We start from the raw sequence: 15,882 nt of genomic DNA on the forward strand, positions 1-15,882 counted from the left end.
TTTTAGGGGGGCGGAGAGGGGGTTGATCGCAGTGTAACACACGGATCAAACCACACATTTTAGGGGTGTATATGAAAATGATAATCCATCAATGTTTTAACAGATGTTTATTTACGATATATTTCCATACACATATTTAACAAGTTCATTGATATTTGCCATATCACCCTTCAAAGAAATATTAGGGAAGCTGCTTCCACGCATCGACTTGGTAAATGCCGCTCACACCCCATTGCCTCGAGGTAAACAACGCATTCATGGTTTAACAACATGGCGGTTCAGTGAGCTGTGCTGGAGACACGTTTAGACATTCATTTCTAATTTGCAGTCTTTGCCAAATATTTAGTGCTGCATTTTCGGAAAAAATATATATTTTCATACTGCTGAAAGATAGATAACAGATTTTCGGTGTCGAGTTGTCCGTTAACGTCAACAACAAAATGAGCAACATTTACATTCAAGAGCCTCCAACAAGCGGAAAGGTGAGCGCCAGCTTGTTTGCCAGGGCTCCTGTAATTAGTTCCTCTGAAGATCACAGTCTGCACGAAGTACAGTAAGCTGGCTAGCTAACGTTCTGCCAAGCAGACGTGTGGCCTTGGTATAAAGTGATATGCTTCTACCTTCTCAGGTTCTGATCAAGACCTCAGCTGGTGACATCGATATTGAGCTGTGGTCCAAAGAGGCACCCAAGGCCGCCAGAAACTTTGTCCAGTTATGCATGGAAGGTAAGGACTGGGTGCCTGATTTATATCTACTAGCAGGTTAAAATGCAAGGTCACTCAACAGTACTGATGTACTTATAATGTATACTCAATCTTGGTTAACCTGGAATTATGTCTGATTTAGTTTAGTCTGTCCTCAAGAGATTAGTATACTCACCATTTCACATTGCACACCAGCTTATTGTAAATGTGTACTGTTCTCTTCCACAGGCTACTATGATGGAACACCATTCCATAGAGTGGTGCCAGAGTTCATTGTCCAAGGAGGAGATCCCACAGGATCCGGGACGGGGGGAGAGTCCATCTATGGACGCCCATTCAAGGTTAACTTTCACTGTCTCCATCACCTTATTAACTCGCATCATGGTCACCCCCCAAAAATGATAGGCTAGACATAAACTCAACTTTTCTACATGGAACCTTTGTCAACTCACCCATTACTATGGTTTCAGACTTCCCCACTAACAATGTGACAGTGGGGCTGATTCTGGTTTTGCTGTTGGCTCTGTCCCCCGTTTCCAGGATGAGTTCCACTCCAGACTGCGTTTCAACAGACGTGGTCTGGTTGCCATGGCCAACGCAGGGCCACATGACAACGGCAGCCAGTTCTTCTTCACCCTGGGTCGGGCAGATGAGCTCAACAACAAACACACCATCTTTGGAAAGGTAAAATGCCAAAAGAAGATCAATGCATCTTTTCTGTTTGGAAAGCTTTTAGTATGCAGCATTTGTCCTGTAAGTTCATCTTCCTTTCCCCAATGCAGGTGACGGGTGATACAGTGTACAACATGCTCAGGTTATCCGAAGTGGAATGTGATCAGGAGGAAAGACCTTTAAATCCACACAAGATACGAACCACTGAGGTATGTATGTCTTGTTATGGGTTTACATCACACCCTAATATTTTATCACTTTGACCATTCATTTGTTTTTACATGCGTGCCAATTCTGTCAGACTCTTGTTACTTTACATTTTTTCAAATGTCTCTCTGCAGGTGTTACATTCTCCCTTTGATGACATCATTCCACGTGAAAGAAAAAAATCCAAAAAGGATGAAGACAAAAAAGAGGGAAAGAAATCTCAGTCCAAAGCAACAAAGTAAGTGTTTAATTGACTATTATACACTCTTTCTCTGCCCCTCACTCTCAATCTGTTGCTGACTCGGAAGCGTGGTACTGCAGTTATGAACAGTCGGACTCTGGACCTATTTATTTTGTCAGGAACTTCAGTCTGTTGTCATTTGGAGAGGAAGCTGAGGAGGAAGAGGAAATGGTAACTCAAGTCAGCCAGGTAACTAGAACATGAGCGGTCTTGTTATTCTGCACCTCAAATAAAACTCGCCATCTTTATGCCATCCGTGTCAATCAGATACATTACACACATTGTTTCTTTTCACCCAGACACTGAAGGGGAAAAGCAAAAGCAGTCATGACCTGCTGAAGGATGATCCACTGCTGAGCTCTGTCCCAGCGGTCAACAAGTAAACACTAAGATACCGTAGAGACACCATGCTCTGCTGCCTCAACTTATCTTGTTTGGAGAGTGAATGAATGGATATATTATTCATGTTTTTCTGAATCTATTTGTCTTGTGTTTTCGAAGGAAAAAAGCCAAAGGTGGGGCTGGAGAAGCAGCAGAGGTATGCTCTTATACCTGCATGGGGTCTGTTCAATCAACACACCATGCACCACGTGTATAATGTACTCCGTTCCGCTTGTTGGGGAACACCTTTTCTCTTGAGCGTTCTTCATGCCTTCTCTCCTCTCTCTCGTATTCAGGGTGAGGATGATGAGGCTGCGGAGGGGGATGCGAATGGTGACGAAGAGGAGTATGACTCTGACGAGAGGCAGGAAATGAGGGAGAGGATCTCTAAGAAGCTGAAGAAGATGAAGGAGGATGAGAAGAAGAATACCGATCCCAGCGAGGAGGACAGAGGAAAGAGGGCCAACCGCAGGTAGATTACACTACAATGACATGCCATCCATGGCCATTTATGCACCTTTTTAATTGGGTATTGTTGTTTAATCTAATAGCGGTGTTATCGTTTACGTTAATCGTTCGTCAGTGTTCTGAGTTTAGGCCCCTTTTTGTCTTTACCACAACATCTTTGATTAGAAACCTGACTTGGTGCCCAGCAGGTGGCGGTAGCTACAAGAGAAAGTGATGTCAAATCAGTGATACAGTAGTTGTAATTCTTTAGACTGGCCATGGGGAGGCGTTGTAGCACTGCATGGACAAGGGAGCTCAGTCTGTCTATGCACTGGATATACTACTGCTTTAAAAGCCCCAACTCAATGTCCAGCTTGGTGACATGTTGGTTCAGTTCACAAGGAAATCCGTGATAAAAGAGACAGAGCTTTTCGTTCAATCTGTTCCGATTAGGTTTTCGAAGGTATCTTGTAAAAACTGAGTGATGCAGACTGAACATACCAAAGGACCTCGTCGTAGAGATAGAGCAGTGTGATTCAGTTGCTTTGATGTAATGGCCATCATTAATCCTATGGACTGGCTATATCAGGCTACATACCAACACTGATAACTCAACAATGACTCCTTACTCCTCGCTCACTACTGTAACTAAGTACAGTCTTGACAAGATAATTACAATGGCAAACGCCATCTCTGATTAAACACTGATTGTTGTAAAAATACATTTTAATGGCAATTACTTTTGGTGACCATGAATGAATGAATCAAGAGAGTCGGAGGTACTTATGCTGGGTGATTCCTCATGACAATATAACAAAAAATGTCATGATTCTTAAGATTTTAGAGAAATGTAATCCATAAAATAATCCTTTGTAGGAAGGATTGTTGACATATATTTGACATTTGTATCTTTATAGCATAATTGTGGAAAAATGTATTAAAGTTGGTACATTTGGCCTTAACTAGGCTGCCTTTTAAAGCTGCAATATGTAACATAGAAATGTGTGTTATAGATCTGCCATTCAGAATCTGCAATTCTAAGAAGCGGTGAATCTGTTCTATGTGTGCTATTTCTATGCTTCCCGTTCTTAAGTTAAGTTTTTGCGTCTTTTACTTCCAGTTTTGAACACCAGCTGAAAGTACAATATTTTTGGTTATGGAAATGATATTTCACAGCTTTTTAGATGGTACAGTGAATGATTATCTACATACAGTGAATGATTATCTACACAATTAAGCGAACTGTTAGAATTTTTGCAACCAGGAAATGGCATAGTGATTTCTGCAAAATGCATCTCTTAAGATTCCATAATGTTTTTGTCTGCAGGTGCTACAAAGCAAACATTGGTGTCATATGAAGCTTTACCTCTTGTTCTGTAATATGCGTAGTATTTTCAGTTCAATAACAATTTTCTTCCATTAATTAACATTGAGAAATATTCACATGAATATTTAACATGAGCAATTTGGACATATGCCATTAGATTTAGAGAGAAAAAAGCTACACATTGTTGAACATAAAAGACTATTGGCATATCGACGTTCCAGTGAGGATCTCTGCTAGTTTTAAAGATGTGGCCCATTTTTATACAGAGAAATTGACATAGTAGACAATGTAACCAATCACAGCCCTCCTTCTTACTTGTATCATAGCACATCCTGTATCACCAGTAGAGGATGATCATTTTGACATTCACGCTGTTGTTAATGCTTAACATATTGGATCGTAACTCTAAAAGTAGAAGAGATCCCACTGTGGAATGTTGATCTGCCCGTAGAGTATATTATGTTCAACAATGTATAGCATTTTGTTTTTTGCCAAATCTAAGATTTGGTGTTTTCAATGTTTCGATGTTTGTTTTTCAATATTCATAAATGCATGTAGGAAAATTGTTATTGAAGTCTAAATGCTACTCATATTACGGTAAAGCTTCATATGACACCAATGTCTGCTTTGTAGCACCTACAGATGAAACATCATGGAATGTTTAAAGGAGGCCTGGGTAAGGTCAACATGTCACAAATGTTCCAAATGTGGTCACAAAACTTCAATTCATTCTCTCTCAATTAGGCTTTAAGATACACATGCCAAATATGTCAACATTCCTTCCTCTAAAGGACCATTCTACGAATTACATTTTGTGAAAATCTAGTCTCATGAGGAATCACCATGCTAGGGTGTTGATGAGGACTAGTGACACCCTCTCAGCCAAGCAGAACCCCCTCGCTGCTAACACGCACTCACCTCGGGCCACTGGCCCCACATCAATGAACTCAGCCTGTCCACTGCAGCCAGGACCCGCTAGGTGGAAGAGAAATGCTGTCACCCGCACCACATGCCTTACTCCGCTGTAGTAGAGGCATCAGTCTGCCAACACTGTGTGAGAGCGAGCAAGCAAACAGGACTGAAAGAGAGTCAGACAGACAGACAGATCGAGCCGGGCAGAGAAAACGGCTGTGACAGTTTTTGTAACCTCAAGGTTGTCGTCCAAAATCAGTTACCTGTGGAGGAAACATAGTGTTTTTAAAAGCATGTGACGTGTTTGTCTCAATGCCAGTGCTGATTACCACACAGCACCAGCCTTATCATAAACTGTTATCTAGCAGTGTGTTGTGTTACCTCTCAATTACCCAATGGGATAAGGACTCGGCACCGGCTCAACCTGTCAGCTGTGTGTGCGCTCGTGCGTGTGTGCATGTGACTGACAGGTAGGCCGATGCAGACCGACTGTAGTATATTAAACACAAGCGTAGATTGTTTGGCTGTAGGCCTGTACCCCAGCACCGTGGTTTGTGTTGGCACAGAGTCAAAGGGAAGGCTAGTAGGTAGAGCACAGTGTTGGGCCGGGACAAAGGGGGCATTGTTGAAGAATCTCTCCTCTCTGTCTCTCTCTCTTTCTTTCCCCCTTTCTCTCTGAGATATTGTTTCAGACCACAAGAGTGTATTTTTTTATTGTTTGGCCCGCTGAGTAATTCCTTTATGCTCAACTGCAGGGGATAAAACTGAAGGATGGTCGTGGGTGCTATCCAGCAGGTCTCAGGTGGAGACGTTAAAAGTCAAGTCTGAGACGACCGCGAAAATTAGGAATCTCGCGGAAAAATATTTTTCAGATCTACACACAACTTCTTTACCATATTGCCAGGCAATTGTTTCCCGTAGGTGCCAAGCGACCAGACAACATTCCATTTTCCTCAGCATCAAGTGACGTAATCAGTCTGAGGTGTTTTCACGAGAGATCTCAAATCATAATGTATATTTACTATGACAGGATGGGAATTGAAGAGGGAACTGTAATTTGGTCCCGTGCATTAAAGGAGAGGGTAATAAACCTGGAAATCTCTCTAGAAATACTCGGACTGTTTGGTTGGGTGCGGACAGTTTTTACAACACCGGTATATACACTTACCACATCATTATCCGTTATTGTATATCGACCCCATGATACAGCTATATATAGCTATATATCAATCAGTCTCACCTTCACAGCATTCACCAGAGAGGGATCTGAGCTCAACACCTCGTCACCATTCCTATTGATTAAATCCGGTCTCTATATGAAGTGCCTGGGGCCTCTTTGCAGGAGTTCATAAAAAAAAATATATATATATATATATATATTTTTTTTTTAATATATATATATATATATTGAAGTGAGTCCCAAAAGCAGTGCATGTGGTAGCCGACTAGCCGCCGCTTTTGTTAAACCCGACGGGGCATGACTGGGGAAGCAAAACGCTTCCATATGGCTCTGGGACACAGCCTTAGTTGACTGGCTCTGCCAACAAGACCCTGGCTTTCTTGCGCTCTCTCTTTCTCTTCTCTTTCTCTCGGGCGTGCACTCTCTCTGCCTTTCTCTCTCCATTTCCACCGAGTCTACCGAATATTAGGAACACCTTCCTAATATTGAATTGCCCCCCCCCCAGTCCTCAGAATAGCCTCGTTTCGTCAGGGTATGGACTCTACAAGGTGTCGATAGCATTCCACAGGAACTGTTGGGCGGGGAAAACCCAGCAGCGTTGTTGCAGTTCTTGACACGAACCGGTGTGCCTGGCACCTACTCAAAGGCACTTACATCTTTTGTCTTGCCCATACACCCTCTGAATGGCACATATATTTACATTTACATTTAAGTCATTTAGCAGACGCTCTTATCCAGAGCGACTTACATATACACAGTCTATGTTTAAAAAAAAGGCGTAACAATCCTTCTTTAACAAGCCTCCTCCCCTTCATCTGTACTGATTTGAATTGGATTTAACAAGTGACATCTATAAGGAATCATAGCTTTCACCTGGATTCAGCTTTTTCAGTCTGTCATGGAGTGAGCAGGTGCTCTTAATCTTTTGTATACTCGGTGTATATCTCTCTTATCTATGTCTCCCTGTCTTTCCCCTCTTCTCATTGCCTGGTTGTTCTTGAGAGATTAGCCCTGAATTCAACCCCAAATCAGGAAGAAACAACTCCTGTCAGGCCCAACGTTTAACCATGACCAGTCTTTTTCCAATCTTAATCATGTTTTAACTGAGAAATATCTTTGTTTGGGCCTTTTAAGGTCTAGGCCTGTGAGCCAGTCCAGGGGGTTGTGTGTGTGTGTGTGTGTGTGTGTGTGTGTGTGTGTGTGTGTGTGTGTGTGTGTGTGTGTGTGTGTGTGTGTGTGTGTGTGAGTGAAGAAAAGTCTATAATGACTGTTGATCTTTAACAGATTGAGATGTGGCCTTTCCCTGACTGACTAGGTGACTGACGACCTGGTCACCAAGACGACCCAGTACCTCTCCCGAAGGAGGGTTGGCCAGGCCAGACCGTTGTTGTTTCACTAGACGGTCCTTCAGCAGACAATGGAACTCGCAATTAACTAGGACAACAGACACCAATTATCTAAGCCCAAGTGGTCTTACCCTGGACACCGCACACACACACACACACACACACACACACACAAAAGTGACACGGTGTGGCTAATTGGCTGCACCTGTTTGTTGTGATTGGTCATAACCCAGGGGGTCTCTCAGGGAAAGGTAATGGGAATCAGGAAGCACTGGACTCTCTAGTGGAGAACCGCTGTAGACAATCCCGTTCCTGGCAGCAGGGTCCTGTGTGTTTTGGAACTGACAGGTCTACACATCTCTGCTGGCCCAACCTTGCATGTCTATCCAGCACGGAGCACTCTCTGTCTTCCTCTTTCTCTCTCTTCCCTCTTTCTCCATCTGTCTGTCTCTCTGTGTGTTTAGGACTCTTTATGTGTTTGATGGGCTGGATGGAATGAAGAACCTGTGGGGAATTTAGCCTACTTGGTAGGAGAGGGATAGACACATTGCTTCTCTCCTTCTCTGCACAGTCATGCAGATTCTTGTCTGTGCTGCTGCTGGTGCTGTGGTCAGATTCCTCCTCACCGTCCTGCTCGGCTTCGAGCCAAGCCGAAGCTCGAATCCACTCTGCTGCTTGCTTACGGAGCAGCAAGAGGAACTGCCCCTCCCTACCTTCAGTCTATGCACAAACCCTACACCACATCCCGAGCACTCCGTTCTGCCACCTCTTGGCCGTCCAACCCCTACACGGGGGTCAGCTCCCGCTCAGTCCAGTCAAAGCTTTTCTCTGTCCTGGCACCCTAGTGGCAGAAAGGGCTTTCCCCTGACACCAGGACAGCAGAGTCCCTGCCCGTGTTAAGGATGTGTCCGAAGCCTTAACTCTTCAAAGAATATATATTTTAAACAGGACATCATATGTACTTTATTATCATATGTGGTTGTCCCACCTAGCTATCTGAAGATGAATGCACTAAATGGTAAGTCGCCCTGGACAAGAGTGTCTGCTGGACAAGAGTGTCTGCTGGACAAGAGTGTCTGCTGGATGGCTTGAATGTAAAGTGTCATCCCACTGTCTGTCATCCCAATATCTCTGGTATACCAGAGGCCTAGTTTAGAATGCTGCGCTGAGGGATTGGGATCCCTCCCGTTCTCTGGCTGTGCTGTGCTGTGCTGTGGGTTCCTCTCCGGCGCTGGCGGGGTTCGAGAGAGAGAGCGAGTGACTGACTGACTGGGCCGTAGCCAGTCACTTTGTGTGCTTTCTTTATGAAAAGTAAATCATCCACAGCACGCTGGGTTTCGCTTATTTGAATTGTCTGAATGAGCGACAATCGCTGGCAGCCCCTGAGAGGCCGAAAGCCGCCTGGCCCAGCAGAGAGGAATGACGAAGACCTGTTCCTACTTCAATCTGCTCAGAAAAGAGGAGAGGGAGGACATTTAATGTAGATAGGCTGGTCCTAGACATGCGTCTCTCACTCTCTCTCCTCTCTTCTCTGTCTCTCTCTCTTTCCCCTCCTTCTCCTCCTTACAGTGTTGTGGGATGACAGTCCCACAACGCTGGGGAGGTGCTGCTGAATGGCTGGCATTGTGCTCCGGTTGGGAAGGAGGGATGAAGGAGGTGGAGTGGAAGAGGGGATGGATGTCTCTTGACCCCCCCCCAGCTGAGAGATCTGAAGGAGGGAGGGAGTCAGAGAGAGAGAGGGAGAGGGCACACTCTGGCATCTCGTCAAAGCCTGGTCTCATTAACACGCTCTGTGTGTGTGTGCGTGTGTGAGAGAGGCTGGGATGGTCCCGCTAACAGAAGGCCACTGTATTCACTACTGTGTTATTTTTCATCTGGCTAAATGAATACCCATGGAGACCTCCCCTTGGGCTGGTTGAAACTAGTGCTCACCTTGTGGTGTTTCTGCTATTTTTAACTGTACCGCTCTGCTCTGGCTCATTCTCATTTATTAGCAGTTCTGTTTTGGAGGCCGTTTGTGACAGCTTGCCACTTCTTGAAATCTGATTTTGCCTATTTACTCCGACTATATCCGCTTTTATATATAGCCTCTATGCAGGCAACAGGGCCGTAGCCAGGTTCTGAGTTTCAGTGAGGTCCGATGGGAGCCTCACATTGGTAACGTTATCACGTTCAGCCACCTCAGTCCATCTACAAACACATAGCCTATTAGCTATACGATTAGCCGCTTCACATTAACTCAGCACTTAGTTTTTGATCAATCATTTTAATACGTACAGAGAGATCTGTGAGGGGGTTAATAAAATACTTTTCCTGCTCATGGCGATGTCCGCGCCCCAGTGGAAATCTAATTAGCATAATAAAAGAAATCCCTGTTAAAATATTTGTTTTGCTTTGCATGCGTCTCAGTCCACCGCATCCGTCTAGGTCTCACTTCCGCATCTGCGGTGGAAGGTGACAGAGCGAGAGCGACGTTTCAGACCATGAGACATCCCGAAAATCGGTTCTTCTCACAAAATCGTCTGTAGCGTCCGAACGGTTTGACCTGCACACTATTATGACTCTATGGAAAGATGAGATTCTCACGAAGACGATGGTGTTCTCCGTTCTTCTCTACGACCCCCACAAGTGTCTTGGGACTTGTCTGAAGTCTGTACAGCCAATCTGCCAACTTCTGTCTGTTAGCGTCCCAACAGTTTGGGCTACACACTAATATGACCCCTCTGTGGAAAGGCGAGACACTCGCGTGCACGCACATCTCTAGGCCTCACAAAACTCCTCTGAAGGTCCCCTGGTACCAATGGAAAGAAAATGAATGGAAGTATAATGTATACAGTATGGAAACTGTTTAGTGTCAAAAATAAGGGGTTAAATACATGTAAAATTGCTCAGATATAGGACAGACACTTTACAGTAAACTTCTTTTTGGATTTTTTTGGGGGGGCTATCTGTTGGTCCATGTCGTGAATCTGTTCTTCAATGCATTTGAATGGGCTAATAGCAGTAAAGCCCAAAATAAATGTTCATCAAATCATTTTTTCAATACAAAAAGGTATACTTCAAGGGGTGTGAATTCAAAATCAAGGAGCAAAATGTAAACAATTCCATATGGTTTAGTAGAACCCTCCCCCGCTTAGGACAGAGCTTAGACTCTTATTTAACAAAAGGTAAACAAATACGTTTGCTTTGCATAACTTTTTTGTTGTTGTTGCAGTTTAACTAAGTTCCTGCATTTTTACACGTTTTGTCATGGATTGGGGAGTAATTATTGCCATTTTAAAAGCTGATTTATTGCAATTCTACACATTCTCCCATGACTTAGGGCATGTTAATATGATATCTGAGGGAGCGTGACAAACAAAATCAATGGGGGCCCCTTGGAGGTTAGGGCCCCTGGGTGCATGCCTTGACTGCCCGGTCGGTAATTTGGCCAAGATTACAAGTTTAGATAGCTGGCTAGACTGTTAAATTAGTCTAAACATCTTAACTGACATGGGCTAATTGAGTGACTGTCAGTGAATGACAAATAGCAGACTGCTGATGCACAACCAAGTTTTGAAAATTGCACCTTGTGTATTCTACTATTCTCACTTTTTTGGGGGGGGGGGCTCCTCATGTGTAGCCACGGCCCTGATAAAAGTTACCGCCAATATAAAGCAAGCACCGACATAGTGTCTCGATCTCTATTGGAGGAATGTGACACCATTCTTCCGTGAGAAATTCCATCATTTGGTGGTTTGTTGATGGTGGTGAAAAAAGCTGTCTCAAGCCCCATAAGTGTTAAACTAGGTTGAGATCTGGTGACTGAGACACACAGGCAGCTCATTTCTGATTTTTTTTCCCCCCCTCATAATTTGGTCACATCAGATGTTTTTCATGTCAAATCTTTTTCAGAGCTGATCTGATTGGTCAAAAGACCATTAGTGATAAAAAGATCAGAATTGGACTGCCTGTGTAAACACACACACCAGTTAGCCTGGCGGGTAGAAGCATTGGGCCAGTAACCCAAAGGTTGCTGGATCGAATCCCAGAGCTGACAAGGTAAAAATATTTTGTTCTGCCCCTGAGCAAGGCAGTTAACTGCTCCCCGGGGCGCCGATGAGGTGGATGCTGATGAAGTCAGAGGGGTTGAGTTAAATATGGAAGACACATTCAGTTTAACGCATTCAGTTGTACAAACTGGGCTCCTTTGAGACCTCTGAGAACTCTTATTCTAGCTGCGTGGAAGCACCTGCTTTCAATGTACTTTGTGTTTACTCAAGTGTCTCCTTTATTTTGGCAGTTGCGTTTATGAGGCTATAGTATAGGCTCAGAAGTTTTACATTTTATTTCTACTTCTCATAAAAGAATATAGAATTCATTTAATGTTTTATTACAGTCACATAGCAGTCAATAGAAACTGAATTCCATGAGCGTTTGAAGAAGTCTCCAGCGATCTTAACTCAAAGTGACTCATTAATTAAATGACAGCAGTGCAGGTGACCTCTTTCACCGAACTGTTCTTGACTTAGGTACTGTCAGTTGGTTTTGTCACCTCGGTTCAGTCAGGAGAACGTTAAGGAGGCTGACAGCGAATTCGGTGCCTAGCTGTGTCCTTCTTCCATGAAGCCGTGGTCGGGACAGGGTCAGTAGTGCCTCTTTGTAACTGGAGTATCCTCTGGGCACTTTTGTCTTAGGACTCTCAATGCAGACGGCTGTCAAGTCAACCAGTCTTGTCAAAAAATAGTGACTTCATCAATACTGTAAGGCCTGATTCCATTTAGTCGTTTGGCCGTTTGTTTGGTTGATAGGCTACTGGTCGACCAAGATTTCTATAATCGAGCAGTAGCTAAGAAAATATGTATTTTGATGGTGTACAAGACACCTGTCTGATTCGCGCCTGTCTGAGTGAACTAAATCATTGGAGGTCATGGGGATGACACAGGCCATCACTGTAAGACATGTGCACATTAAATTGTATATGGTTATTAGAGGTTGACCCATTATGATTTTTCATGCCGATACCGATTTATTGGAGGATTTAAAAAAAAGCTGATACTGATTAATCGGAATATATATATACACACACACACAGTGGGGCAAAAAAGTATTTAGTCAGCCACCAATTGTGCAAGTTCTCCCACTTAAAAAGATGAGAGGCCTGTAATTCAACTATGACACACAAAATGAGGGGGGGAAAAAATCCAGAAAATCACATTGTAGGACTTTTAATGAATGTATTTGCAAACTATGGTGGAAAATAAGTATTTGGCCAATAACAAAATTTATCTCAATACTGTTATATACCCTTTGTTGGTAATGACAGAGGTCAAACGTTTTCTGTAAGTCTTCACAAGGTTCACACACTGTTGCTGGTATTTTGGCCCATTCCTCCATGCAGATCTCCTCTAGAGCAGTGATGTTTTGGGGCTGTTGCTGGGCAACACAGACTTTCAACTCCCTCCAAAGATTTTCTATGGGGTTGAGATCTGGAGACTGGTTAGGCCACTCCAGAACCTTGAAATGCTTCTTACAAAGCCACTCCTTCGTTGCCCGGGCGGTGTGTTTGGAGTCATTGTCATCTAGTAAACTTCAGACGGACCTGGACATGTACTGGCTTAAGCAGGGGCACACGTCTGGCACTGCAGGATTTCAGTCCCTGGCGGCATTACATTTTACATTACATTTAAGTCATTTAGCAGACGCTCTTATCCAGAGCGACTTACAAATTGGTGCATTCACCTTATGACATCCAGTGGAACAGTCACTTTACAATAGTGCATCTAGATCTTAAAGGGGGGTGAGAGGGATTACTTATCCTATCCTAGGTATTCCTTAAAGAGGTGGGGTTTCAGGTGTCTCCGGAAGGTGGTGATTGACTCTGCTGTCCTGGCGTCGTGAGGGAGTTTGTTCCACCATTGGGGGGCCAACGCAGCGAACAGTTTTGACTGGGCTGAGCGGGAGCTGTACTTCCTCAGTGGTAGGGAGGCGAGCAGGCCAGAGGTGGATGAACGCAGTGCCCTTGTTTGGGTGCAGGGCCTGATCAGAGCCTGGAGGTACTGAGGTGCCGTTCCCCTCACAGCTCCGTAGGCAAGCACCATGGTCTTGTAGCGGATGCGAGCTTCAACTGGAAGCCAGTGGAGAGAACGGAGGAGCGGAGTGACGTGAGAGAACTTGGGAAGGTTGAACACCAGACGGGCTGCGGCGTTCTGGATGAGTTGAAGGGGTTTAATGGCACAGGCAGGGAGCCCAGCCAACAGCGAGTTGCAGTAATCCAGACGGGAGATGACAAGTGCCTGGATTAGGACCTGCGCCGCTTCCTGTGTGAGGCAGGGTCGTACTCTGCGGATGTTGTAGAGCATGAACCTACAGGAACGGGCCACCTCCTTGATGTTGGTTGAGAACGACAGGGTGTTGTCCAGGATCACGCCAAGGTTCTTAGCGCTCTGGGAGGAGGACACAATGGAGTTGTCAACCGTGATGGCGAGATCATGGAACGGGCAGTCCTTCCCCGGGAGGAAGAGCAGCTCTGTCTTGCCGAGGTTCAGCTTGAGGTGGTGATCCGACATCCACACTGATATGTCTGCCAGACATGCAGAGATGCGATTCGCCACCTGGTCATCAGAAGGGGGAAAGGAGAAGATTAGTTGTGTGTCGTCTGCATAGCAATGATAGGAGAGACCATGTGAGGTTATGACAGAGCCAAGTGACTTGGTGTATAGCGAGAATAGGAGAGGGCCTAGAACAGAGCCCTGGGGGACACCAGTGGTGAGAGCGCGTGGTGAGGAGACATATTCTCGCCACGCCACCTGGTAGGAGCGACCGCAATCCAAGCGTGGGCCGCGCCGGAGATGCCCAACTCGGAGAGGGTGGAGAGGAGGACCTGATGGTTCACAGTATCGAAGGCAGCCGATAGATCTAGAAGGATGAGAGCAGAGGAGAGAGAGTTAGCTTTAGCAGTGCGGAGCGCCTCCGTGATACAGAGGAGAGCAGTCTCAGTTGAATGACTAGTCTTGAAACCTGACTGATTTGGATCAAGAAGGTCATTCAGAGAGATAGCGGGAGAGCTGGCCAAGGACGGCACGTTCAAGAGTTTGAGAGAAAAGAAAGAAGGGATACTGGTCTGTAATTGTTGACATCGGAGGGATCGAGTGTAGGTTTTTTCAGAAGGGGTGCAACTCTCGCTCTCTTGAAGACGGAAGGGACGTAGCCAGCGGTCAGGGATGAGTTGATGAGCAAGGTGAGGTAAGGGAGAAGGTCTCCGGAAATGGTCTGGAGAAGAGAGGAGGGGATAGGGTCAAGCGGGCAGGTTGTTGGGCGGCCGGCCGTCACAAGACGCGAGATTTCATCTGGAGAGAGAGGGGAGAAAGAGGTCAGAGCACAGGGTAGGGCAGTGTGAGCAGAACCAGCGGTGTCGTTTGACTTAGCAAACGAGGATCGGATGTCGTCAACCTTTTCAAAATGGTTGACGAAGTCATCTGCAGAGAGGGAGGAGGGGGGGAGGGGGAGGAGGATTCAGGAGGGAGGAGAAGGTGGCAAAGAGCTTCCTAGGGTTAGAGGCAGATGCTTGGAATTTAGCGTGGTAGAAAGTGGCTTTAGCAGCAGAGACAGAGGAGGAAAATGTAGAGAGGAGGGAGTGAAAGGATGCCAGGTCCGCAGGGAGGCGAGTTTTCCTCCATTTCCGCTCGGCTGCCCGGAGCCCTGTTCTGTGAGCTCGCAATGAGTCATCGAGCCACGGAGCGGGAGGGGAGGACCGAGCCGGCCTGGAGGATAGGGGACATAGAGAGTCAAAGGATGCAGAGAGGGAGGAGAGGAGGGTTGTGGAGGCAGAATCAGGAGATAGGTTGGAGAAGGTTTGAGCGGAGGGAAGAGATGATAGGATGGAAGAGGAGAGAGTAGCGGGGGAGAGAGAGCGAAGGTTGGGACGGCGCGATACCATCCGAGTAGGGGCAGTGTGGGAGGTGTTGGATGAGAGCGAGAGGGAAAAGGATACAAGGTAGTGGTCAGAGACTTGGAGGGGAGTTGCAATGAGGTTAGTGGAAGAACAGCATCTAGTAAAGATGAGGTCGAGCGTATTGCCTGCCTTGTGAGTAGGGGGGAAGGTGAGAGGGTGAGGTCAAAGAGGAGAGGAGTGGAAAGAAGGAGGCAGAGAGGAAAGAGTCAAAGGTAGACGTGGGGAGGTTAAAGTCGCCCAGAACTGTGAGAGGTGAGCCGTCCTCAGGAAAGGAGCTTATCAAGGCATCAAGCTCATTGATGAACTCTCCGAGGGAACCTGGAGGGCGATAAATGATAAGGATGTTAAGCTTGAAAGGGCTGGTAACTGTGACAGCATGGAATTCAAAGGAGGCGATAGACAGATGGGTAAGGGGAGAAAGAGAGAATGACCACTTGGGAGAGATGAGGATCCCGGTGCCACCACCCCGCTGACCAGAAGCTCTCGGGGTGTGCGAGAACACGTGGGCGGACGAAGAGAGAGCAGTAGGAGT

At 45.7% G+C, this 15,882-nt stretch overlaps 1 protein-coding gene across 1 annotated transcript in view; it reads left to right on the plus strand.

Annotated features, from left to right (window-relative positions):
- The first annotated feature begins 231 nt into the window (after window positions 1-231).
- The window catches only part of cwc27 (CWC27 spliceosome associated cyclophilin), a 57,407-nt gene continuing 41,756 nt past the window's right edge, over window positions 232-15,882 (plus strand). The window contains exons 1-10 of the mRNA XM_046369616.1: window positions 232-482; window positions 629-725; window positions 933-1,045; window positions 1,245-1,388; window positions 1,487-1,585; window positions 1,718-1,821; window positions 1,944-2,013; window positions 2,124-2,203; window positions 2,326-2,362; window positions 2,502-2,677. Of these exons, the coding sequence (XP_046225572.1) occupies window positions 441-482; window positions 629-725; window positions 933-1,045; window positions 1,245-1,388; window positions 1,487-1,585; window positions 1,718-1,821; window positions 1,944-2,013; window positions 2,124-2,203; window positions 2,326-2,362; window positions 2,502-2,677 (962 nt within the window). The 5' untranslated portion in view covers window positions 232-440. The remainder of the gene's footprint in view (window positions 483-628; window positions 726-932; window positions 1,046-1,244; window positions 1,389-1,486; window positions 1,586-1,717; window positions 1,822-1,943; window positions 2,014-2,123; window positions 2,204-2,325; window positions 2,363-2,501; window positions 2,678-15,882) is intronic.

The sequence above is a fragment of the Oncorhynchus gorbuscha genome, linkage group LG11 (genome assembly GCF_021184085.1).
Source record: "Oncorhynchus gorbuscha isolate QuinsamMale2020 ecotype Even-year linkage group LG11, OgorEven_v1.0, whole genome shotgun sequence".
NCBI lineage: Eukaryota > Metazoa > Chordata > Actinopteri > Salmoniformes > Salmonidae > Oncorhynchus > Oncorhynchus gorbuscha.